At 42.4% G+C, this 27,511-nt stretch overlaps 1 protein-coding gene across 2 annotated transcripts; it reads right to left on the reverse strand.

The window, feature by feature from the left end:
* On the reverse strand, nt 1-27,326 carry lasp1 (LIM and SH3 protein 1). Of its 2 annotated transcripts, XM_078270277.1 has the most exons (7): nt 27,005-27,326; nt 19,040-19,134; nt 13,191-13,275; nt 7,908-8,015; nt 5,121-5,199; nt 4,039-4,133; nt 1-3,757 (listed from the first exon to the last, which is right to left on the reverse strand). In XM_078270277.1, the coding sequence occupies exons 1-7, from the start codon at nt 27,071-27,073 to the stop codon at nt 3,584-3,586; spliced, it is 705 nt and encodes a 234-aa protein (XP_078126403.1). In that variant the 5' UTR covers nt 27,074-27,326; the 3' UTR covers nt 1-3,583. The 2 variants fall into 2 exon arrangements, with proteins under 2 accessions (XP_078126403.1, XP_078126404.1); XM_078270278.1 differs by lacking the exons at nt 19,040-19,134; nt 27,005-27,326 and adding an exon at nt 15,768-15,874.
* Between the last annotated feature and the right edge of the window lie 185 nt (nt 27,327-27,511).

A 27,511-nucleotide genomic window follows, 5' to 3' on the forward strand; every position in this document is an offset into this window, starting at 1 on the left:
TCAATATGCATATGGTCTCTTTATTTTTATTCAAAAAAATAACAAAATTATACAAAAAACAAAACAATTTAAGATGGAATGCACAAAACCGGTCTGAATGCTAAACCCGATTGTGGATTACATGATTTCACTCTGCGAAGTCTACGGTATATAACCAGTATCATAGAAGCAGGGAATGATTGATCATAAGCGCAGGAGCCTACAATGAAGGCTGAAGGAAAGAGGGATCTCAGCAGACAGGTGGACAGGATACTAGACAGAAAAAGGTTATGATATGAAGTTACGGTTCAGTATGTGAGTGATGCCAGAGCAGAAGAGCGGTATTTGGCGCAAAGAGGTTAACTCCTGACTAATATCCAGGTCAGACAAACAACTTGCCCAGCCTCACAGTCTCGGAGATTGAGAGCATCAGATCAGTGCCCTCAGTCATCCCCACCCTCCAGCCTCGCACACTTACATCACCACACGCCTACATTTTAACCTTGCCTTAACAAATCCATCCTGAGCCACACTTGCACAACACTGGCCTGTCTTTGGCCACCTTTTTTTCATTTCATTCAGAACATCAATGGTCATAACCAACACCCTCGACACAAAAGAAAGTTTGGATTGGATGTAATCTGCAGAGTAACCAGAGGCCACCAGTGTAAGTAGCTTTGTGATTAAATTAAATTAAAGCAAACTTCATTATAAGCCAAGAACAGAAATCATTTCACTTCAAGACAAACCAAACCACCAAACTCCAGTTTACCCAAGAAAACACAATAGTTAGCTCTAAAACAGCTTTCCCATCTAGCATCTGTTTTGCAAATAAACTTGTCCTGTTGTCAAGTAGAGGTTAATGCAAAATACAGGCATACATACAGTGCGTTTGTTTTGTTTTGTTTGTCTGGCAACCTACAGTATAAACCTGTTTGAGGTGGGTTTTTTTCCAGAATCTGTGATCAGCACTGTCACGATTCATCACATTAGAAACTTGCAAAATGTTGTCATGTTCAACACTAACTTGCACCAAACTGGATTTTTTCGATGTCAACTTTTAAAGTCGCATTACGTCCCCTCAGTCACATTCACAAAAAAATATGAACCCCTTTAATCTGCAGGCAAGCCACTTCCCAGAGCACCATGACCTGTAAAAACATTTTTTACCTAACTTACCTTTATGATACATATACAATTGTACAATGTCATCTAGCTACATAGTGAGAGCCTTGTTTCTTTAAATAAAGCTGAACGGCTCCACCCCACCTTAAAAACGGAACGCCCTGATTGCTCATGTCTGTGGCAGTCATAGTGCATCACAGGAGAATGAAACAGAAAGGGAGGGGGGAGGGGGGGAGGAGGGTATGGTCAGGGGCCAATAAGATTATTTACACCACTGAGAAATGGTCAATTTTTTTTTTTTTTTTTTTTAAATCATAAGGTCCTCCCAGAAATACAGTATCTAGAGTAAAGGAATGATACAGCATTTCCATGTAATACCCAGCAACTTAAATGCTTGATTTTGTTTATGAACCAACCTTTCTTTACATCTTAGTGACCACCACCAACCAAATGCTGGTAAATATTGGCTGATTCACTTGTCAAATATCAAAAATAGTTAACAATTTTGGGATTCACCTGCCAGAAAAAAAGAAGCAGCTTCCTGTCTTGCATCAGTAGCCGGCCCTGACATACAGGTGACGGGCCTGGCTTTATGAATGTTTTAAAGACCAGGGCATAAAATAATTAATAATTGCATGTGTATTTCAAATGCCATTCTGTAACATGACTCTTTCTTAGAAGGTCCAGAATATTAAACAGCATAAGAGAGATTCACTGATCAGTAGTGATGGTCAAATGAAGCTTCGTGAACCCTTGTCTTTATTTTCTGAGCTCACCAGATGGCGCTCTCTGTTCAAAGAAAAAGGTTAAAGGAATGGCAATTCAGTGTTTTTTTCAACCCTTTGTTGAACGGAGAGCCCCATCTAGTGGGCTCAGACAAAAAGAGAAAATGGTTCACGAAGCTTCATTTGGCCATCACTAATGATCAGAAACAGGCTTGAACGTGTGAGCGTTCGGCTGATTTCTCCAGCTGCCAGCACTGTTCTCACCCGAACCAGCATGTTGAGTAATCCCACAATTTATCTTATACTGTGTATGCACAAGTCTAGATAAACACTTCTGCCTTGGTTCATAAATTGAGTTGCTGGTTTATTTATTTAATACACTGGCTTCCTGTTGTTGAAAATAAACATCTTACAATAACAAGAAAGGCAAAGATAGAACAGCATGAGAACAACATTTACCACAGCCAACAATTCAACAATTTCTCTCACATTAAATGGAAAATAAAGACAGGAATGTTTACTCACAAAAACAGTGGAATGAATTCAATACAGAGTTGTGCTTGGCCTTCTCTTTTATGTATGCGTTTTCTTGGTGATTTTGTAGCAAAAGGGGGAAGGACTTGACCTGTTCCCATCTCCTTTCTCCAAACAGTTTAACCTTTCCACCATAACTTTGTGATTCTCTCAGGACTGAAGGCGTTCAGGCTGCAAGAAACAGGAAAAAGGGTGTACACACTCTACATCCACACAGACAGAGGTGATGTATTCAGTGTGGCTGCAAGAGATGGACTGATAAGGTCCACTAACTTGTCCCTGATCCCTCCTGTATCCGACACGCCCGGGAAAGGCAACGACAGGAGGTGCTCTTCAGTTAGGCTACGATTCCAGTATCACAACGATACCCACAATGCAGTGCTGAACGCGAGGGTGCCTAAGTAGCACACACAATGGCGAGATGTGTGTCAATCTATAAATATATTAAAAACCTCTGTTAAGACTGATAACTGGCTTATTGGTGCAACAGGGTTAGAGGTTAAAGGAATGTACATAAGTCAAAAGTATTCAAGCATAGTTTTGATAGACTGAGATTCTACACTGTGTTTCCAGTCTGGCCAAGATCACGCTGCAATATTAAAGAAAAAAACAAAAACAAGCTAATGAAAATGCCACACCCACCCATACTTCAACCGTATTTTCCTCCACAGAATAATGTCTGCAGCTGTGGTGACTCGCGGGGGGAAAAAAAGAGGCTTTTTACATTTTCTTTTCTTCCTAATTTTTGCATGATGTTGTGCTAGGATTAAGTGCTATAGCTAGGATGGAACTGTGTGACACGACGTGACCCCTGACATACTGCGATGAACTGTGAGTTTATCTTTTAAGACTTTGATTTTTCCACTTGTGACAGCACTTGAGAGGAGTCAGGTTCAGGAAAAGATGAAGAGAATGACGAACATCCAAACAGAGACGGACATCAGCACAGACAGACAGATAAAGCGGCAGGCAGGCAGGCAGACAGAGAAGGACAGACAGTCAGATAGGTAGAGGGTGTCTGTGGTGGAACAGGGAGAGCAGAGCAAGAATGCGGGGGGGGTTTCAGGGTCTCACGGAACAGATTAGGGGACAAGAGTAAAATCAAGAGAAAGCGGCATTAAGATGAGATGGCACTGGGCTTTTTCCTTTCCTTCTTTCCCTCCCTCTCTCTCTCTCTCTACCTCCTCCGTTTTCTCTCCCTCTTTTTCTCTCCCTCTCACTCAGATGGCCTCCACGTAGTTGGCAGGCAGCATGCCCTGCTGGCCGGTGCGCTCCACGCGGCCGTACATCCAGCCCTCGTCGATCTGCTGCACGTCTATGATCACATCTCCGTCCATAAAGGACACCTCGTCTTCATCGGCAGCAGAGTAGTCGTACACTGCCCTGTACCGCTTCTGTGGGCGACAACACGTAGTTCAGTTAGTTACTGACAACAGCTGCCAAGGGTACGGCAGAAATCATCTTTGTAAGAGTGTGTTTTTTTTAAATTTAAAAATCTGTTCCACATGCCTGCTACTAAACTAACTATATCAATACTATTACCAGGGATAGACGATAACATTTAGTTATTTACTGTCCAAGTCTAAAATTTGTTCTTTTCAATATTGAACAATTAACAACAATGTCTACTGATTCTTTTCAGGGTTTGAATTCATCAAGGCAACGGAGGTCCTACCCCGGCGCTGGGAGGCGGGGCGGCGGCCGCCTGTTGCACCGGTGCAGGAGTGGGCTCATAGTGGAAGTTCTGAGAGGCTGCAGGCGGCTGGTATCCTGGTCAAACAGAAGGAAAAGCAGAGGGCAGATGAATGAGCTGGACATTGTTTATTGCTAACCAGACACCAGATTTGCTGGGGACTATACCGTGATTGTTTTGGCAGGGGAGAATTAAAATAAAAATAAATAAAAATTTAAATCCATATAATGCAAATGCATGCATTTACTCCTGTATGTATGTCTGCATAGACTCTTCGAGCGAGTGAGGAATTCAAAAACGTGGCAAGCCAAGACGTGCAGCCCATGGCTCTGGATTTAATACTGAACAATACCTTTCTGTTTAAGTGTAAATCAGGCATTTCAAATACAAACAGCAAGAATATTTAAATACTTAGCTGTAACTTTGTCATTGACCTGCTAATGCTTCAAGTAACTTTCAGACATAATGTTCCTATTGTTCATACTTATGACTTCAAAGTTGCTCATTTTGAGCTTTAGCAACCAATCTTTTGGCTTGAGTGATGTTCATAGATTTGACCATTTAAATGTCACAATATGCATTACTAGAATTATTTTCATGAATTTTAAATACTGCAATTTCTGCAGCAACACAACTTTGTATAGCTAAATGGACTGAACACAGGGTAGGGCAGTGAACAAGTTACAACCAAGATCCCCGAGTGGTGTGATGACACTCAGCCTGTTAAGCTCATACAGCCTGAGGCAGGGATGGAGCCAAACATAGACAGGGCAAGATGGAAAATGTAGATACTTAGTGTACTTTATTCAGAGCCACCAATCACCAAATATGTCTAATATAAATTTCAGGGTTACCCAAACACAAAAAGGCTTAATCTAGCCATACAGATAGTTTTGGTTTTATTTATTTTGAAAGTTCAGAAGGTGCTTTCTGTAAATTAAGTTCCTCTCATACCTACTATTTTTACTATGACTCCTACTTCTGCTTGTATAACTGTAGCCTGAGTGATCACTAAAATTTTATATAAAAACTTGCCAAGCTTGGGTGTGTGTTATAAGGAATACCTGGGCTGGGGCTGCTCGGCTGCTGATTTGGGCCCGGTCCTCCCATCTTCTTCTTCTCAAAATCCTCATGGTACTTAATCTGCAAGAGACAAACACAAACAGTGTAAGGTCACATTAAAAGATGGTAAACTGCATGCATCTTCACACAAGAGCTTCAAATCTACAGGTGTGGTTCTCTTTCCAGGAAGGCGTCAGTGTATAGTTCATTTTCTATCCACCAGAGGTCTCCCACTTGCTCTGCACCCCTGTGTTTGTGGCCATAGGTGGGGCGCCCCTACTTGCAAAGCAAAGCCTCGGGAAGCAGCTTGACGCTGAGAGGAAATGACATCTCAGCAGGCCGGAAGTAGTGTGAGCTCAGAGTTGCATAGCAACCCTTGCTGACACATCAGGAAGAACAGGTGAAGTGAAAAAAAAAAAAAAGGGAATCAGCTAGAAGCTTTAACGCTTGGGGTGACAATGAGCCAGCTAGATTCAAGAGGAAATGCTGAGGGGGAAGGGAGGAGGAGGATGGCGGTCACATGACTAAGCACAGCAAAATGCAACTTCAATCGTGTATATTACGACTCTCTCTCAGTTGCAACTGAACATTTTCCTCAGAGCTTTTTTTGAATCCTAATTAACAGAGTAATTAACAAAAAGGAGCACGTGCACTACAATTTCAGCTTCAAAGAGTTCATGATCAACCTACAACCTCTCCAGCCAGCGAGACAAAGGCAGCATTCAGTGTTACAACATTAAAACAGCGCCACTCCAATGAAACTGAAACTGAGGGACTATGACTGCGCCAAATAACACGTCTCCCTTATTACCAGGCTGATAACAGACTGACTCACAGTGCCTCGGCCAAGATTTACAACCCTGATTCTGTCCTCGCTTACAGCCGCGCTCAAAGAGCTCACTGTGCTGGCGGCGTTAGTAAGGAGTGTGTTCACAGACTGGATGGGATGACAGAGTGTTTGTGCGAGGACAGTGACGCGAGTGACTGAGAGAACACAGTGACTGTTTTCAAGTGCAATATGCTAAGTGAGAGTGTGTGAGGGAGATTATATTGTTTGTTTTGAAGGAGCAGGTCAAACAGATGGGGTGTGTGTGTGTGTGTGTATGTATTTACAGGAAGTGCTGCTGCTGAACTAAACCCCCCATACTACTGTACTTCTCAGTCTTTGCTGCTCGACGAGACGTAGGTGACGGGAAATAGAAGAGAGTCGACCAAGAGTGAAAAGTCATGACAAAGCAAAAAAAACAAAGACAGATAACAACAATGACAAATCAGGATAAGTAGAAGTGAAAGGCTTAACATTGTCCACATGAACTGGTTTGTTTCTTACTTCCTCAGGGAAGAACAGAAAGATGAGAAAAACAGAAACAGAGAAAGATGTAGAATTCATCTGGAGTGGTTCCCTTACACTTGGCTGTGAATGACGCACTCATTGAAAGCAGATGTTTTGTTTATCAGTTCTGAGTAAAAACACTTGATGCGCCCGGATCTATCCCGCCATAATGCACTTCTTATGTTGATGTGGCTTGTGTGTGCGACCCATAAATACATGTAATATATGTGTATCCTTCTCTGCCAGGCAAATTTCCTTGATCTTAGACATGCAAGATCTTTCACCACATGACAGCAGTGATTATCCATCACCCATCACACTGCACACTAATTATGCCATTAGCAAGGCCAGTGCAGATCTGGTTATGTGTAATGACGTTTGCCTTGTGTCTGAGTGTGTTTCACGTGGGGGAAAAAAAGGCCTTCACAGATGACTTAAGCAGTCTGAGGAAACAAGGTAAACACTGCATGCCTTTCTACATCGCTGTCCAGCATTTACAGAGAAATGGCAAATCGATAACGGGAGCTGAGGGAGAGAAGAGTAGAGAGTGAGGAGAATCATCCATGTGGAGAGTGATTTGAGGAGAATTCCATTACTATGAATGAGGAGCAGCGTTAGCAGAGGAAGCCTGACATTCCTCCCTCCATGCCACTGCCTGTCATGCGGTGGACTTTCTGCCGCTGGGTGAGCAAGGATCTCCGGGCGGGCACTGGCGGCATGGAGGGAGGGCGGGCACCGTTTATCTGATAAATACAAACACAGCTTTTTTTTTTCTTCTTTTTGGAGTAAGCAGTGAGCGATTTGTGTTGAGCGGAGAGACCTGGAGCGGCTTTGAGTGGGGGAGCGGAGGGAACGAACCGCTTTGTGAGCAAGAAGCTGAAAATCTCACTGCTCCACTCCGCTCACATGCCCTGGTCAGTGACTAAGTGGGAGATACTTAAAAAAACTAAATGCTAAATATTAAAAAGGCATGATGGTAATCGAGTGAAGCTCTTCGAGGCCTGAGATGAAGAAGGTGCAGATAATCTCAGGAAGTGAAACAAAGAAAGTTCTGGTGGTTTCCACTGGTGAATTGTAGAAAGTCAGAGTGGACATAAGTATTATGCAAAATCTTTAATTATGCACCAGATAAGCTTGACCTGTCTAAAAAGGTAGCTTGAAGCTGCAATTCCTTCCTTCCTCCTAGTGTACTTTAATATAGACCAGTTATCATCCTCAGAACAAGTTGTCAGTTCAATATTGGCAAAGAGATTATAGTGATATAGAGAAACTAACTCACACCAGACTGGCTTCATACCAGGCTCTCAGGAGGGGAACAGCACCAGAAGAGCTCTAAATGTTCAAGCTTTGTCAAAATGCTAAAACAATTAGGAGCTCTTCTGTTACGATTTAGAGATCAAATAATACAGGTGGAGGGAGGGGCGATTGTCTTGAGGACTGTATTGCTGACACTTACATTGCTGATTTGATTCTGCGATTTCTTAATTCTCTGCATCTCTGGCGTGTCTGCGACCACGCTGAAACCTTTCCCTTTATTCTTCTCAAAATCCTCCCTGTAGAGAACCTGTAGAGCAAACACGATTCATGTCAGAAACAAAACAAGGGGTTAAAACCATGCAAGGCAAACAATACAGTGTGTGCCACATTTCTGGCTGAAATGAAAATGCACCGCCAGTTTCAATGCATTTGTGTGAGTCAACAAGGAAAATTCAACAGATGCAGCGCAAATGATTATTTATAGATGCTCTGACCTAGATTCTTTCAACATATACAGATTAAAGCAACAACACAAAATCACAAAAGATTTGTCTTGATATTTGTCTGCTTGTTTGAAATGAATTTATTATTTCTTTAAAAATAATAATAATGTTATGCTCTTTGCCTATACAGTAGTATATGTGGTACCAGAGTCCACCTTATAAGTACTTGTACTTGGTTTGACAAATGGACCAGTCCTGAGCTTACATTTGGCCTAATAAAAAAAAATTTTACGGACAGAAAAATGGTTTTACTGTTGATTTTATTACAGCTCGACACTGTTAAATGAAGTTCCAGAAACATCAACTCAAGTTAAAAAGTGCATTTTCTCATTATGAAGTATTTTTCTAACTGCGGACAACAATACGTGTTCAGCCCATATTATTAATATTATTTAATTACATTATATATTTTATATTTGGGCATTTTAGGCCTTTATATTCCAGGACAGCTGAAGATGTGAAAGGGGAGAGAGAGGAGAAATTACAGGCAGCAAAGCGCCGCAGGTTGGAATTGAACCTGCAACAGCTGCGTCAAGGACTGAGTCTTAGTACATGGGGCACACGCTTAACCAGGTGAGCTGTCCAGGTGCCCCTTTCAGCCCATATTTTAATAAAATTCTGCATGTGCTTCTATAAACATTTTATCACCTTTTTCATATTGAGTTTGTTACATTTCTCACTGTAAAGCAGAAGTTTGAAACTAAAACAACAAACAAGAGACCTTATATCCCCATTTTATTTAAAGCATAGACACAGAAGGGTTTGAGTTCTGCAGCTTAAATAATCAACGTTTTCGTATGCATAAACTATGACTGAAGTAAGCATTAGCATTGTGTGTGTGCTACGAGTGCAAGCAGAGTAAGGTTGGTCCAACGTATATTGAGTAGTCTTTTGTGGTGACGTTCACTTCCTCTTTGCTGGGGAGTAAATGCCTTACATACAGGACGTGGTAGCAACCATATATGGTCATAAATGAGAGGTAGTGTGACAAACCTCCCCACCCTATCCTGACCCAAAGGGCAGAGGAGGAAATGTCCAGCCCATGCAGCGTCAGATGAATATCAGAAATTACAATGCATGGAGCTCGCCCTCACAGCTGCCTTGTGGCTGATCTCTGGTATTTAAAGATGATTTTTTTGGGGCATTTTAGGCCTTTATTTCCAACAGGACAGCTTAACTTGGAAGGGGAGAGAGAGGGGGAATGACATGCAGCAAAGGGCCGCAGGTCAGAGTTGATCCCGCGATCGCTGCGTCGAGGACTAAGCCTGTTTATATGGGTGCACACTCTACCAGGTGAGCTACCCAGGCGCCCTGGTCTGGTATTTAAACCCACAACCACATACACCAATTTACAAACCTGAAACAGGAAGTCAGGTACAGGTTTTATTTTGGAAAAAAACAGCTACACATCCTGGCTCTTCTCCATCTTATCTCCTAGGCACGTGCTATGACATTTCAACAATGACTTAATTCCACCTACCTACATCAACCAAACCCTTACTCCTCCCTCCATGGTGACTGCACCAATTTCCTGCACTCCACCAAGAACAGACCAGGAAACAAAGCTCCACCACCACACCCTGACGACCACATAATGTCTGACACTGCTGAACAGAGTGCTGACCAATCCTCCTCTCATCTCCCAATCCTTTGTGATGACAAAGGACATGGCTGTGATTCACAGATAGTGTGAGTGTGTGAGTGTGTGTGTGTGTGTGTGTGTGTGTGTGTGTGTGTGTGTGTGTGCGTGTGTGTGTGTGTGTGTGTGTGTGTGTGTGTGTGTGCGTGTGTGTGAGAGATACATCCATGTGCCGTCACCCCTGGCGTGACGCTGCTGAGAAATTGTGTGAAAACTATGGCTGATCCTCATTCCACAGGAAATTATACACGGCTCTCAAGCCTGCGCACAAGGATAAGTCATGAGGAAGATTAATGTGGCCTCGACCCATCTTTGTCCTGCATTCTCGCTCCGCTCCCATCAGTCAACGTATGATCCTCCCCCTATTTTTATTTCAGTCTATCTCCTTTGTCTTTTTGAGGTCCAGCCTATGCAACAGCTTCTTCTCCTCCAATCATGCCTCTGCTTTCTTCCCCCACCCAAACTGCCTTCTCTCTGCTCTCCTTTTTCATTCATTCATATTTTACTGCCTCAACAGCAACAGACAGAGTCATCCCATAGAGCTGGAGCTCTTCCTCATTAGAACCTCTCTCTCTGCTTCTATTTGCATTCCTCTAGCTTTCCTTCCTCGGGGGATTTACTTTTATCTCTTCCTCTTTCACTCTGCACTCATCTCTCTCTTTCACTCTGCACTCATCTCTCTCTCTCTCCCTCTCTCATGTGCACCTCATTGCTCTCCCTCTCCTCCTCCCCAATTGGTTCTCTCCAGTTTATTTCTCTCTCTCTCTCCGTCTTGTTTCTGTTTCGCCCCGCAAAGTATTGTAATGAGGTGTGACAAACCTCTACCCTGCTACCATAGCAATAGTGTTCCCGTAGCAACGCAGTGGCGGTGTTGACGAGGGTTAGATGGCCACAGTTTTCCACAAACATCTTCAACTTCCTTACGCGACACAGATGCACTCACAAAGAGTACAGAACACTAATACTGTCGCACACAAGCATCATAGTGCAAGAGGCTTATTTCATATCATCTAAACATAAACTACACATGCACATGTGTGTGACTAATAAGCATTACAGTTTTTTTTTATTTTTTATTATCTGTTGGAATTTAAGTGAAGGGGGTAAAAAACATAATTATATTATCAAATACCACTGAAGCTCAAATATTCTGTTGCTTAACAGGAAGTTCTTTAAAAACGACCGCTTCTTTCTGGTAGTCTGGTTGAGATGCAGCACAATCAGCTATTTTTTCTTCAGTTTTCTGTACCCAAAATTATTTGAGCAGCCCTTGTCAGGAGAGGACTCACCTGCATCCTCTTTTTGAAGGGAACTTTTTGATCATAAATTATTTTAGACCAATCTACTTCTGTTAAAAGCTTTGGGTATTTCGTGAAATCATAGTTTCCTCTCCACTATGATCACGTGCTAGAGTAGAGAAAGAATCCTCGAATCCTTTGTTAATGATTACACAAATCCTTCACACACAAACATCTTTTGTGTATTAATAACCTCATTCTTAAGCTTGTGACTATGATGAACCATTACTATAATGACTGACTGTCTGTTGGTGTATGGTTGAGTGTTTGTGGGGGGCTGTTAGGATGTACAATCCATGTAGAAAAACACCATCTGTCCCCTCAATCCCTCAGTCATCCCCCTCCCTTACAAGACCACTGACCCACCCCGATACTCCACAAAAACCCTTCTCACACACCCCCAGTCTCATCCGTAGTGTTTGACACTGACACCCAGATAAGACGAGGGATGTGCTCTCTTTGATAAGCCCTGCCTCCTCTCTGAACACACTCGACTCTACTACATGCTGAGAAAACAATCCTCTCCTTCAGCTTTTCCTTTTGAATCCTCCCACCTGAATCCTTCCACCATTCAGATCCATAGATCAGTCCCTCCAGAATCTTGCAGAGCTTTTTTGTGAATAATGAGGCTCAAAATGACTGCATTTAAAGGGGCTTTTCTACTGAACTGCACTAAAACTTGCATTTTTTTCATTAAAAATGCTTTGTGTTGCTTCCAAGGTTATCTCTCTGTGGTTACTTTAGTTATCACATTGATAGTCACGTTCCTGGAATACTAAAAAGGTACATGCCCCACATGACAGCCTTCAGAGTTGACGACTGTCTGATGCTAGTTTGCCACCATATTTAACATTTTATAGCCAGTTTATTTGTGATTTGTTATGCTTTCTGTAACTACAGACAGCAAACCTGGCGAAACATTGATAAAAGTCCATTTGTGAGTACAAATCTGACTCTCTATCAGAGCCATCTTTATCAAGGCAATAACACATGACCCAGTTCAGAAGGATATTTTGGTCTAATGAGGGTTTTTTATAACTTAGAACATATTTAGGTCTTTGTTATTTTTGCTTCCGGAAGAAAAGCCATAGTAGGATTTTATGTGGTCAAAAATCTGACTTGGGACCTAAGACTGGGGGCTACTTGATAAAAACAGGTGCAGAGTAATTTTGGAGGATCTATGATCAGTACACTTAGGTGGCCCTGCAAAAACAAAACAAAAAAAGTACAGCAACAACAATGCAGAGGAAGGTGTAGTGCATCCGTATTGGGCCACAGCAAACATGGCATGGTATAAACTGCACATGATTTATTAGAATATAATCCAGTTTGCAACCATCATGAAAAAAAAAGCATAAAAATGACAGCCAGACACATTAACACTACTGCTCTCAGCACTGTGCAACAAGAGGGTTGTAGAAGTACTGGTTAAACCAGGATTATCACAGAATATTTGGCTTATTTGAGTTTGGATGTCAAAAAGAATATCCCACTTTAAATTTAACCAATCAATCACAGACAGTCTGATGGAGGACCAAGACCATATTCTGTGGAATCTACCTACTTTTTCTCAGGAAAATCAGTTCCCACAAATAGGTTCAAATGTGGTCAAGCTTTGTTACAATTGAAAACATAATATTTCTTCAGAATAACCTGGTTCTTATTAGGCTAATTCTCAGGCCGAGCTGAACCTCGCGCTTAGGCAGAATAACAATGCTCAACAGAAAGGCATTGCTTTCTCTAGACTTTTGCCAGTTTATTCAAACTAAAAAAAGGTAAATGGGCTTATAACCAGAGTTAAGGACATTTATGCTGCAATGCTTTCTTACGCAACAAGCTCTCTCTTTTTCAACTGCCGATAAAAGGAAATGAAAAATTTGGCAAACCAGACTTAAGCAACATCCTATTTGATATTTCCAAAGTGCATAACTATTTAATATAATTTAAGGGGTGCTAGTGTTCTTGTGTAGCGCGAGAGAGAGAGAGAGAGAGAGAGAGAGAGAGAGAGAGAGAGAGAGAGAGCGAGAGAGAGAGAGAGATACCTGGCTCTGCATCTTGCTCTGCTGTTTGAGGCGGTTGTTCTCTGGAGTGTCAGTCACACAGGTGAATGTTGTCTTAGGGTAGTGTCTAAAAAATAAACACACAAGACAGCAAAAGAATGTCAGTACACAGTAAACACACACAGGCAGATGTCAGCTTCTACTCAGGCTCCAACTGTGACGCTCAAGCCTCGACTCTAACAGAAAAAACAGCATAACTCAAGCAGTGTGCAGTCTGTGGCCACACAGTGAGGGTGTTTGTTATTCAAGGTGGTCCTGAGGTTGAGTTAGGAGCCCCTGTAGACAAAAAGCATGTCAGTATAACACACAATGCTCTGTCAGTGGGAGCCAAGGTAGTCTGAAAAAGAGGAAGTGCAGGCAGGAGTGTGGGGGAATGAGAGCCTGAAGGTTGCAGAGTTTTGGAGGCGAGCCATAGCAGGTGTGGAAAAAGCTTTCCATGCTTACAAAACACAGGCACCAACATATGCGCATACACACATGGGGGAAGCTCTATGGGGGATAACAGGAAGAGACACAGCACGTAACTGACACAGCAACAGGGTCAAAGAGACAGTGGGTGAGTGTGAATTATGTCATGGGCAGCCCCTTTCAGCAGAGTGTGAAGGCGAGTCTCTTTTCTGAATAAGATTCTGGGAATTTTCTTGACCGTGACAAACCCACAACCACCCAACCTCCTACTGCTCAGGAGAAAATGCTCAGCCTGAAACAAATGTAACAAAACATAAATATACACACAAGTAAGGAGAAACACGCAGACATGCAGCACACCAAGTATCCTTCCAAAAGCCATTCATCGCACACGCTTACTTATTGATTACATAAACCACTGTCAATGGTTAGTGCGTGCAAGGCATAAGTCAATGTTTTTATACACTGGAGACTTCTGTGCACACGTAGCCTCCAAATAATAATGGTTGCCACAAATAATGGTGCCTGCCAGTTTAGTGTGATCCAAAGCAGCAAAAACATATGGCTTAAATCCAATAGAAGAGGAAGAGCCCTCACAGCTTCTCTAACAGCTCATATGGACTGCAGTTCCCAGCCTGCCTCAGGGTGCTGGGTGACCTCAAAAAACTTCAACCACTATCTGTGCCTCTGGGTAACCCATTTAGGCAATATGGTTACCGTTTCCTTGACAACATGGTAAACAAAACTGAATTAGCATTGTCCTGATGTGATTATGGGATGTAAAAAGAACTTCAACATAAGTATTGTAGTTGGCTATTTTACATAAAGTAAAGCACTCTTAAAAAGAAAAAGGAGCCACTTTAAAAGGAACCCCAAAAATAATTTCAGAGAGTAGGGAGCGGAACATGAATGTAGTTGGAGAAGTTGAACGAAGCTGGCACTGAAGCTCTGTGATACGCAACAAACACAAGCACTTGATCCCTGCTTTCATTCATACAAACAAACACATGCAGGTCTGTGTAGGCTCAAACACTAGGCTTTTACAACTGCTAGCACTCAATTTCCTAAGAAGGAAGCTATCAGCAACATGCAGATGTAGTAGGCAGATGTAGCCGTTTGCTACGTGGCCGGGCAGGGTGCGAACAAGCTGATCAAACAATGCAAATGAAGTCTTTTATTGTTGCGAGATATCTAATCACAGAAATAATGAAAGGGTGTTTCCTATGCAGACACACCACTCTGTCTTTTTCATTTGTTTGTTATATACAAGTGCCCCCTGCCACTGCGGAGTGCAAACCTACATAACTATCTGTTACATTTTAAATAAAGAGGCAAAGTTGGGCTGAAACAAGGGTACATGGCTAAAATGTTGTAACACTGATATTTCCTAATGATCAGTTTACATTCATTAATAAAGGTGATTTGAGTCTCAGGAACCCATCCTTTATTGCTGTAAGTCTAATCAATGCTGAATGGCAGTTTATGAAGAATATAGTTGCATCTGACAAAAGCATATCTGTATGGAGACAATCCCAAAATAAATCTAAATGGGTTTAGATTTAGCAAAATTCACCAATTGGCTGCCATATGTTTTGCCATATGTTTTGTCTTCATCAAAGCTTGCCAACTAATAATATGTCCATTTTTCTCTGGAGTTGGGTGTGTCTTGTTTGTGGTGGAACACACTTCCTTTCACAAAGCAACAATGTGTCTGAAAACCCCTGCTTGTGTGTTGTGCGTTCCTGTTTTCTTTAATGCAGCTTGAGAAACAGTCCGTGCACTTAAGGGTCAATACATTGCTACACAAACACAACAGGGTTGAAGATGTAAGCTTACTGACTCAGTGGGATCTTGTAATATGTGTCTGTGTGTGTGTAACCATGCTCGCATTTTCGTGGCTGTTTGAGGCTACGAGTGAGTCACAGGAACACTCATCTAGCTGTCAGGTTGTATAACAAGGTAATAAGTCGCAGACGGGAGTGGGTGACACATGCACAAACTCAGTTAGCCCTGTGAACGCTAAAAAGAGGGAGTGATCAAAATGGAGGGGAGGAGAGGTACTGCTGGGGTAGAAGAGTGAGGTGGCCACGCATGTGTAATCACACATGCAAAAAACACACACACACACACACACACAAACAAACTGCCTACTGTGCAGGAGGAGAGGCCTGTTTGCATAGTGGAACCCCAGGAAATGTTGTGGCTGGCTTGACCCTGTGAGACCTGGAAAGGTTGTAATGCATCATTCAGCAGGAACATTTCATCTACATGTAAAATCTGAACAGATGTGACACACACACACACACACACACACACACACACACACACACACACACACACACACACACACACACACACACACACACACACACACACACACACACACACACACACACACACACACACAGTAGAGGCGCTGTAGTTGGTAGAGGCAGCATTGATGGAGGAGAGCTAGAAAGCATCAGGCAGAGATGTCTGTGACTGGCAGAATCCATTATACAATGAAGCTCATATATCTTTAAATGAGAAAAAGCTCTTTCCCAGACTAAAACATAAGGCAGTACATCCCCAGGAACAGTGGCATGCCACATTATGAAAGTGGATTTAATCTTGACCGGTTATTTATCAACAACATGTCACCAAATGATTCGAGATAGTGTTAAAAGCAAGAAAGCTGGCAGGCTTTCTGAATGATAAGCCTAAATCAAGGCATTTGTGACCCCTCTTAATAACACCACATTGATGTTCAAATTCATTTCTGGACTATCAGTCATTAAGGCAGCGTCCCACCAATGGCTCCCACAGTCTCCTGGGGAAATGAAGAATTTTATCTGCCATCCTCAATCTCCCACAGTCCCCCTGTGACTGGAGCATCTAATCAGGGATGGGACTCTCAGGGAAAAGGTGGGTGGGAATACAGTGAAAACAAACAACGCCTATATCAATTACCAAGGACAAATATAGAGGAGTAATGATAAAGTAGTTATCCCACAGAATAATGACAGAGAACATAGCCTGAATTCCTTTCCTGAAGTGGGAGGCTCTTCCACTGATGATGTTTACTCGGACAAGACTTGTTTTAAACAAACGGAAAGAGGCATAATAAACAGGCTCTGAAGGGCCTCGCTCCTGCTGGCGCGGGTAGCGGACGTAACATCGGAGGCAGGAAAGGGAAAAGAAGAAGCCACTTCAGTCTGTAGAAATAAAGATGATAGTAGGATGACACCTGCTGTAGGGGCTTAACACCTTAAACCAAATGTCAAAGACTGGAAGTAGGGACAGGGTCACAGTGAGATTTTAGGACAGAGATGTTTTACTACTAAATTTACTAGACGTTATCTTATATAAGCCTCTAATTAGGGGCTGCACACAGGTGTTTGGCTTTAATTCTTTTAAGGTTTATGGCCAATAGTGGTCCTACTGAGAAAATGTGATCGCTGTACTGTGACACAATAATAAAGCATCAACGGGCCTTTTTCACAGGAGACAGTTTGGCATGTCAAAGTAGAAAATCCACTGGTGTTAATAATAAAAGTGATAAGGGCTCAATTCCTTTTAACTGCTTCAGTTTCACGGTCCTGGTATTGTTCATGCTGGCTCACCCCCCCCCCCCCCATCAGATATAGCGATGTCTCTTTTTTCTCTCTTTTCCTGTTTCATTTTCTCAGGTTTAAATGCGACCTTTCACGGAGTTGGAAACATTTCAAGTTGAGAGAAAAAGGTGCAGTTATTCTGAGTGGTGTGACTCTATTTCATTAAATATATAGAGCGGGAAAAAGAAAAGTGAGGGATTCGAGGAAAATTAGGGAAATAGAGTTCCTGTAAGTGTTCAAATCAGTCACACGCTGTCAGTGCTTGTTGTTAGTTAGCCACAAACACCTGTACTTTCTAAAGAGGGACAATTTAAAAAAGGTGCAGTAGGTAAGACTTCTAAAACTAACTTTCTGTCATATTTGCTGAAACCGACCCTATGTTCCAGTAGAACTACATGAAGCAGGTCATTTAAAAAAAAAAAAAATCCGGCTCCTCTGGCACCACCTTTTTATTTATCGAAGGGCATTGAGGTTTCCCTCATTTTCAATGACGACGAGTTTACATCAAGAGTCATATATAAAAAACAACAGCAATGACAAATAAACATGAGCAACACTAAAAACAGTTGCAATTTAAAGAGCGGAGATTAAACACCAATTGCTTAAAAACAGTAGCAGATGGGAGAGTACCTCTAACCTTAGTTTGTTGCAGAGCGTTCCATGTGATAGGGGCATCGAAGAAAAAGGCAGTTTTTCCAAGATCACCTACAGCCTGTAGTGCGATTTGCAAAAATCCACCGCTCTCTGTTCAGATGCACCAATCAGGGCCAGGGGGGGGGGGGTGTCTAACTGCGTGTCAATCACTGCTCATGCACACGCATTCATGCTCCCTTGTGGGGGGAGGGGCTTAGGAGACAGTTTTGGGCTTTAGCGGAAAGGGGGGAGGGACTGAGAAGTTGTCAATGTTCACATTTTTTGACTAAGTCCTGGATCTTCACAATCCTACCTACGGCCCCTTTAATGGCTGTTTGGCTAATAAACAGAGACAAAACAAAAAAACACTAGCAGCCAAATTTGGATGAATACAGCAAGAAAAACATTCACCACTGACAGAGCAAAAAAAAAGACATCTAGGTTCAGACATATGGACAAGAAATGATATATGTTCCTTAAAAAAAATTTAAGACAAAATACAGCACCATGTTATTTTACCCTAGACACAAATGACTGATTTTAATCATAAAAGGAAGCCAAACCCTATCCACTGGTGTTGAGAATGACAACGTTAGCATGACGTCTTGATTTATTTAACTGGCAAATGAATTGGCAGTTTAGGAAAAATGCAAAAGAGCTTGTCAGAACATGAAGCAAACCCTTCTTTTTGCATTCCCTCTTAGAACATGCATTCACCCTCCAACTCTCACACACACAGAGAGAGAAAATCAAATAAAATCATTATAAGTAATGACAGGGGGATTCCATGGATTCCCGATGAGCCATTAGTGTGTGAATATGTGCTGAAGCGTGAGTGGACATGCTAGTTTTCAGTGTCCGCCTGTGTCACTGTAGAGGAACTTCAGGAATTTCCTTTGTTCATATACCTCCCCCCCTTCCCCACTGAGGAGGAGGAGGAGGGAGAAAGGCACTTTCCCACAACACATACAGGCATTTTCTCTGAGGGGGGAGCTGGAATAGTCACTGATAAACAGCAGAGGAGGGAGAGAGGGGCCTTAGTTGGGTTGCAACATGATTACGTACACACACATTTGACGAGCCCTATTTCCATCGGTGGACAGATTTAACATTGCTGTCAGTGTCTTTGGGATGCAGGATGAAAACACGAGACATGCTCATTGATATACACAATATGATGACTTAGGGACAACTTACGCATTGCAGTATGGTCTCTTCTCAAAGCCTTTGTAATTCTTCATATTTAGAGTCATTTTGCAGACCTCGCAGCTGAAGCATCCTTTATGCCAGTACTGTCAGAGACAAAGAGAAGACACAATAAGTTGAGAAGGCAGACATTTGTTTCACCTTAATTGTGGATCCAAAACCACACACACACACACACACACACACACACACGAAAGCAAACTGAATGAGTGAGGCCAGAACTACTTTCTTTTCCCTTGAAGTTTCACATGGACAGGAGCTGGATACGGACAGAAAGAATAGCGACTGTTAAGACTGTGTAAAAAAAAAAGTGACGCAAAGTGGAAACACAGTGGTTTGTGTATGCTGGCACTGAACAGAAAAAAACAAATGTCCCCTTTTTGCTAGCAAATTGTATGGTTTCTATTTATGAGTACATTGGGCTAGATGCACTGGTGTGAACAGCAAAGAAGGAACTATGGTTGACAAGTATGTATCTGTGTATTCGCCATCTAATCTGGTGCCGTCCATGTTCACACAGTTATTACAATCCAATTTTATTTTCTAAATATACAACAACGGAGGTTGTTTTCAGTCTGAAAATGGTCTGAAAGCCACCTTTTGACTTCCTTTCTGTCCGTCTGCTCATCTCTGCAGGCCTGCATGTTTCTCTAGCTCCTCTATCCATCTTCATAAGAGGCCATGCCTCTATCTCCCTCACCACCCTCTCTCCCACCCACCCGCCCTCTCGCCTCCTTTCCTTTTCTCTCCTGGCACTGGGCTGATCTGCGGCCTGAGGGTTCAAAGAGAGATCGAGGGAGGGAGGATTGGAGAAAACTGGAAGCAGGGAGGAAACATGAAAGGAAGGAGCTGGAGAGAGAGCAAGAGGAAGGGAGGGGTGGGCAAGAGAGCGAAAACGCCAGAGAGTGAAGAAATGGTCTGGCTGCTCCTGCTATCGTCAAGGGAAGGGAGAAAGGAGTGCAAAGACACGGAGAGAGAAAGAAAGAAAGAACAGGAGGGAAAGAAAGAGGGAGTCCTTATTAACATGGCCTCGGGGTGCTCTGTCATCCCTCTCATTCTTTCTCCCACATCACTTTCTACACCAATTGCCCACACACAAAACTAACTAATCTTCCAAACAAACAATGATTCAAAACAGAGGAAAAAAACGCTCATCACTTTCTCAATGTTTGACTCACAAACACATGCACAATGCAAGTTTGATTCCACACAGTCTGCTCGGGATAAGACGCTGGCATTACTGACAGAAAATCATTCGTCTGTGTGCAGTGATACAGTTTGATAATATAGCATGTGTAACAGCACTGATAAACAGCTAGCAATAAATCACCAGGATGTTGATGTTCACTGAATGTAAAAGCTGCAGATGGACAGTAGACACAATAATGGCAGTGCTATGTATGGAAACATGACCAAACACAAAGCACAATGGGCATTTCACTTCCTTCCATTATCAAACAAGAATATGGCTTCAGGCTGGTTTTAAGAACAGTCTTGTCTGTTCTGTCTGGATGTAATGGACCACCCAGGGTGGTATGTGGTGACAACAGGCAAGTGTATTTGTGCCTTTGACATTAGACTTAGACTTCTCTTTATTGATCATTTTGGGATGACTCCCGCAAGGAAATTAGATATGGGCATGGGTGTTTGTAGCTGTGAGCTAGCAATATTGACTAAGGCATAGAAAAGAGGAGGCTCACAGTGGAGACCGAGCCTGGGCTCTGTTCAGCTGAGCTGTGATCCACAGCCAAACACACTGGGCCAAACCTCCGAATGCAAACTCCTTATCCCACTACAACCCAATCGGGGCCTGAGGGAGTTGCAGATGGACACATCGTGTTACTCTTTCCACTGTGAGTCTTCTCCTTTGTTCTGGCCAGTACTGCAATGGCAAATCCCTTTACAATCAACAGCACAGTGCAGGCAGATTCCATTTCCTCTAGCTTCAGCTGATTTGCAGCTGTGGTGGCTGCCATTTTTGCATGCATTCCGTTTGGTTCATCTACTTGTAGTGCAGCAGCCCAGTATGATATTCTCCACAGACTCATACCCCCAAATCTGTGATATTAATAAACCAGGGATATGCTAACACTGTGTAATGCTAATAAAGAAGTGTATATGCAAATGTCGTTAGGAGAAAGGTGAGCATATCAGCTGAAAATGGACTTTGACATTCCTGGTTTTCCTGAATAAATATTATCCTTGGGTCTATTCTAGAGAACAAGCCTGCTGAACTCTACTGTTAGCAACTAACTAACTATTCCTAAGCATAGCCCAACCTGCTAACTAATTTTCTACCAGGACAACCCTCGTCACCTTCACATTAATAACATGGCCCTCTGAGGTGAACAGAGACACCTCAAACTAAACTGCATCTTGGATGAAGCAACAACAAGCGGACAGCTAAAACACACTCAGGCCACATGTGGAGGTGGTCAGGGCAGCATGTGTCGACATTTGCAGTATATCACAAGTGGTTACTGGAGACACATTTGAGGCGCATTCTAATGCCACGTCTACACTACTAGTCATCTCATCTTAACCTAGACACCATCTGAATATACAGTATCTGGTTGGAATATACTTGGTCTAGGATTAGGACGAATAGATGCCAAAGGGAAAGGAAGGGACAAAAAGAGATGTGGGGGCGAGAAACATCCCAAATGTGTGTTCGAGAGGCCAACCAGCACTTGTCCAGATCCAGGAAAACCTGGCTCCTTACTCTTCATCCTCTTCAAGGATCTGGCAGTCAGCTGGAAAATGAGGACAATGCAGAGACGGAGCCCTAGAAATAAAACACCCATACAAAAAAACAGCACTGTCTGCCTGCATCAGCCCAGCTCAAGGGCACATGTGTACTCGTGTGAGAATTAACTGTGTGTGTACATGTGTGTAGTACTGTATGTAGGTTATATGGCTCAGTCAGCCTCGCAGTTCTCTCGCGGTGAGAACCAAATACAAGAAAACCCTGCAGCTATCTGGGAGGCCCACACAATTTCAGACACCATGTACGCAAACACATCACACACAGAGGGACGGTTAGTGGGAGTCTGACCAACTACAGACTGATAGGAGACAATTAAGTGACTGGTTTTAGGCATTCAAATGCTGCGGGCCTGCTGTAACAACCAACCACTTTCTAAATTAGTATTAGTGTGTAATCTAAACAGGGCAGATTTCTCACTTCGTTTGGTCCACGAACCACAAAAACATATTTTACCAAACCATCGTCATTTGATTGTAATAGAAACACTGGTTGGAAACATTGGTTAAGGACCTACCAAGTGACTCAAAGAGCAGGCAAATTTACCAGGACTTGGTTTGTAGTTATTTTCTATACTGATTAGATGAGAATCTCTGAATATCGTTATTTTTAGTTGGGGGAGAAAAGAAATCGACCTAATCTACAGACCGTGTTAAGTGGGTTTTCACGATCCAGTCTTCTGGTAATCACCAAATTAAGCATCAGAGGAACTTAGCGCCTTATAACGCTGACAGACATGCCTAGGGAGCCTGATGAAATGATTAATAACTTTTGGTCAAATCAGTAGCAATTCACTTCAGTCTAAACCTCTTTGTTTAATGCTTCTAGAAGCTGATTAGGCCCACAGTTTGAAAAATGCTGTGATGGCTCTTTGACTCAGATGCTTATTTTTTAACCAAAAGTAGCTAAATAAATTAAAACCACCATCATACATACACACATGTGGTGGGGCATTACAGCAGCTTACTCTGTTTATGTGTGAAAGATTATTCTTTCATAAGGCAGTACATGCCTGAAGACAAAATGCCCACATCTTGCTGGTGCTAATCCAGGAAACTAACTCATTAAAGCATGCTGGCTAATTATTAGCCTACCTGATGCCATTCATTTTGATCCAGGCCAAGAGCTTTGTTGTTGGCCAGCAGACGGACAGTGATGTGAACAGGCATACTATGCTAGAGTACAGTATGCACTCACTTAACACTTTCCAAACCACTCCAGACTGTGATGTGTACTTAGTAACATACACACCCTGCCACCCCAGCAACAAGATATACCAGTAATAAAAACACAAAAATCCCAGCATAAAAGATGGGATATGAGCAAAGTAAAGGTGAAATGATAAAACACTTCTGCCATGTCATAAATCATCTGTATAAATTCACTTCCACTACAAAACATCCACTCATGTTGTCATGTTGTATGGCGCTTATATTAGATAAAACTGTCTCTCTGCCTTACTTTCTACACATTTTATTTTAAGCCAGAGCAACACAGGTCACATTTTTTGTGCTGGTAAAAAATAAAGCTGTAATAGATTGGGAGAGCAAACAGAATGTGTGAACCAGTTCCTTTTTCTGATAAAACTCACAAAGGAGAAGTACCTGGCTGCTCACTGAGGAGTCACCTCAGGTGATTTTGACTGTAATGTGTGTTTGTGTGACTGTGAGTCATCAAAGGGAGGTGACTAATGATGGCTGGACAGATTCCTCACCTCTTGTGGCATTTGGGCAACATGAATCAGCTCTCAGAATAATCTGTCTAAATATAGGCAAAGCGGTAGACAAATTCCTCTAAATCTGGAGTCAGAGGAAATGTGTTCACACCGTCCACGAGTGACTAAATCGTCCCAATTTATAATCAGAACTGCACAAGACTGGTTGATAAATTACTATATTTGCAAAACACTGAAATATAAACAGTAAGGAATAAAGTGATTATATGTAGCACAGTGTAATAAACCCAATTTTTTGATTTTGATTTCACATGACTTCATTCAGTAAAGACCGTACAGAGCTGCACAATTCGCATACTGTACTCTTCTGACCTTTAACCCCCCTTTTCCAGCAATTTCCTGGGATTGAGAGGCAGCAGTACAATTGAGGCTCACATCTTAACCAGAAACCCCACACTAAAGCCAAATAACACAGCAACCAATTTGTTAGCTAAATAATAAAAATGGACCCAAGTCAGTCGTAACTGTTACAGCTGGAGTACAGAACTACAGAGCGTGTCAGATACATCAGTGTGTGAAGCAAATGGTGTATGAAATCGGATTACTACACACACTTTTGTTAATGCCAACTGTGTCACATTTAACATCATGTGAAGCACTTTGTGTCACAACCTTTTTTTGCTACATACCCAACTGAAACACGACTAAAAAACATTGTTTAAAGTTTATATACAATTATACTGTATTATAATTCTAATTACTAACAGAGTGTTTTGTTTTGAGTGAGGCTGTGTCTTATCTAGGATACTTGGTGCCATGTGGGAGATCATTTGTTGCATAAAAGCTGTCTGAAGCAAGCATAAGGGCCTCAGAAGAAATATGCCAATATTGTGCATAAACACTTATCAAGATGTTTTGACATTGCTAACGTGGTCAAGAGCCAAAACATATATTCAAGAGCCAGTATCAATGTTTGTGCTTCATAATTACTTATTAAAGGATGAGCTTTCAGAACACGTCAGTTTCTCTCATTATTTATAGACTTTTGAGACTTTTTACTATATGCACTGAAATAGTAGCTGATTTACTACAGAGGAACTGGTTACACAGTGCTTTATAATCTACTGCATAATGGCACCGTTAAATATTAATAAATCAAAAGATGTAGAAGAACTGTATCTCTTTACCTGCAGGTAGGAACAGGCTCTGTGAATCAGACATACCATATGCAGACAGCTCGTAGAGATAGTTAAGTACACAGACACTCCAGCAGAGATGAGAGTGTTTCAGTGAGAGATGAGCTTTAACCACTCACACTGCAGATCACTCCATTTACCTTGAAAACACACACTTCCTGGGTGCTGGAAATGGCTGTTAATCTTAAAGTGACACACATACAAATCATTTCACTCCTCCAGACATGGCACATTAAGCTAAATGTGACCACTTTGACTGGTTAGGTTTACATATCAGGCACTAGTGTATCACTTCCTTGTTGCAAGCCTTATTGGCTAAAGGCCACTTCAACAGCTACGAAAAGATAACCTGATAGATATGAGCCTCATACTGGACCCAAATAATCAGCTCTAAACTCCTTACAATCAGCAAGTATTTTAAGTACTGAGGGGAAGCCACATAACAAGGCAAACCCGTTACTAACAAGAGCCTCAACCAAAATCCACTTCCTGTCTTTGCATGTGCTCGGCTACCCGCTCCCTCTGCTGGGCCCAGCCCTGCTATACTGGAATGCAGCTGAGAGACAGACAAGCCTCTGTGGCTCAGCCTCTCGCTACACCACAGAGGAATATCATAGAAGAAGATTGTCAGGTAAAGGTATTCATCGGTGGCTGAGAATACCAATAGAAGAAGTGGCAGAAACCTAGAATCCCCTGCCTATACCGGAGCTAGCCTAGCACACGGAAGAAAAAAAATAAAAAATCACCAGCCAATGTGGCCTCGGTTGCTTTAAACAAACAAGAAAGGCAGTGTGTCTGTGTGTCACGGAGAAGGGAAAGGGGAGGTCGTTTTGGCGTGGCTGAAGAGGTGAGCGCTGATGCGGAATGGCACCGAAGACAGACGGCAGGCTACTCTCCTCTGCTTGGTTCAGAGCAGGGAGACGGCACAGCAGGCCTCTGACAGAGCACGTTTTATGGGAGTGTCTGTCTGCTGGAATGCACTCTGCTTTAGGCCAGATAGCAAAGCCCATTCAGGCTGTAGTTGTGGCAATTTGGTTCTCATCAATACCAGCCTGCTAACATGACTCGTATTTGTAAGGGTTGGATCGCTTGTGCATGAAGAAGGGTTCAAAAAGAAATCAATTCCAGTTCAGAGCACTTTGGGAAAACATTAGTCATGGTGCATTCAAGAACACATCCTTGCAGAGAGCAATAATGCATCCAATCAAGAGCTGATGGTACTTTAGATAATGTGCTTTGTGTGCTCTCTCCCCACCTTCTTTGTCAGTCAACCCCAAGAGATAAGCACGTCTCAATATGGATTGGTTTTCAATAGCCATTCAGACGTCTATTAGACATATTATCTACCTGCCCCAAGCCCTGCTTTGGTAAAAATACATACACATTGCTATTCATATGTCAAACGTAGCAGACCCCACCCACCTATTAAGCTGAATGCGTTACATGTATCTTGTTGCAAAGTTACAGTTTAACTGAGTGCAGCAGCATTCAATAGGACCTAAATGCAATAATCAACACATGATCACCTTCCTAAAGCTAAAGAGGTGACAGGAGCTAGATGTGATGTATCAATGTTAACCCAAATTGTTTCTCAAATGTGCATTGGTGACCTGGGCAGAGTCACTATGGGTAACATTGACACGATTAGCACCTTGGCTGAGATTAGGCTACTGCTTTTGATTAACTCTAGAAACTAATCAAGGCGACTCCACTGATGATCCCTCGCTGTGATTAACCGGTGAATTGGACACAAACCATATCAGTCCACGCGGCACACCAAAAGCTTGGTTATGGAACTATATTATTATCAGAAGTCCTGTTTAATTGAGTATTTGTAAGGTAAATCCCTCGACTACACAATACGAGGAAAAGAAAAGATTAGAGACGTTAGCTAACGGTATCAATCAGTTGTCTTCAAAGCAGTTGTGCCAGCGAGGCCCAAACCAGACTGTCGCAAGCACTATGAGGCGCTGTTATAGGGTGAATCAATATCGTTGCCTTGAGTCATTGTCTTGATAATAAAAATGTCAAATTTTTGTTTCTTAAAAGTAGTCCATTAGTCACACGATAAGATGTGCATTCGTTTCTGGTCCGCGCTCTTGTGCCATCGCCTTTCAGATGTTAAGCTAGCCGTTAGCTTGCCTTGCTAACGAAATACCTGTCCTGTTGGGGTGTTCAATTCATTCACAAAAATATGTGAAAGGTGTCATTTTAGGAGAGCAGAAATAAGTGCAGTCGGGGTACAAAAGGAGGAATGTGTATTAAGAGTAGGCTATTTGTAAAATAAGAATACAAAGTAATTCGATTTCTCATGTTCTTACCTTGTCCAGACAATTCACTTTTTCCGTGGGGTAAACGACTAGATTACATCTGCCACACAACGGATTCATGTTGGAGGAATGCTCTTCTAGCTAGTTAGCACGGAAACCGCCGATGGTACTGGTTGTAGCTTTGTGCAGCCGAGTCCTCACTTCAAAAACTAGATATCGTATACGATTATGATCAGAAGCAGACCAACACTTATCTAGTTGTATGTAGCAAATCCAAGAGGTTGTTGTTGTCGTTGTAGCCGCACAGCTGGCTGTCAGTCCACTAACCAGACACGGAAAGCACGCTCACGCTTCCCCCCTCTCTCCCTCCCTCGACTGCGCGTGTCCGAGAAGGGAAGAGGCGCGTGGGAGGTTCCAATTTTTACTTGCAAAAACCATTTGATCATTATTTTAGAGGAACAGGAACTTCTATACACATATTTTAAGACTTAAGTACTGGTGTATTGCGTCACACTCCCAGTTTTGTGTAACTGTAAAGAAATCCAGGTCGACCCTTGT

This window comes from Sander vitreus, chromosome 15 (genome assembly GCF_031162955.1).
Source record: "Sander vitreus isolate 19-12246 chromosome 15, sanVit1, whole genome shotgun sequence".
NCBI classification, from domain to species: domain Eukaryota; kingdom Metazoa; phylum Chordata; class Actinopteri; order Perciformes; family Percidae; genus Sander; species Sander vitreus.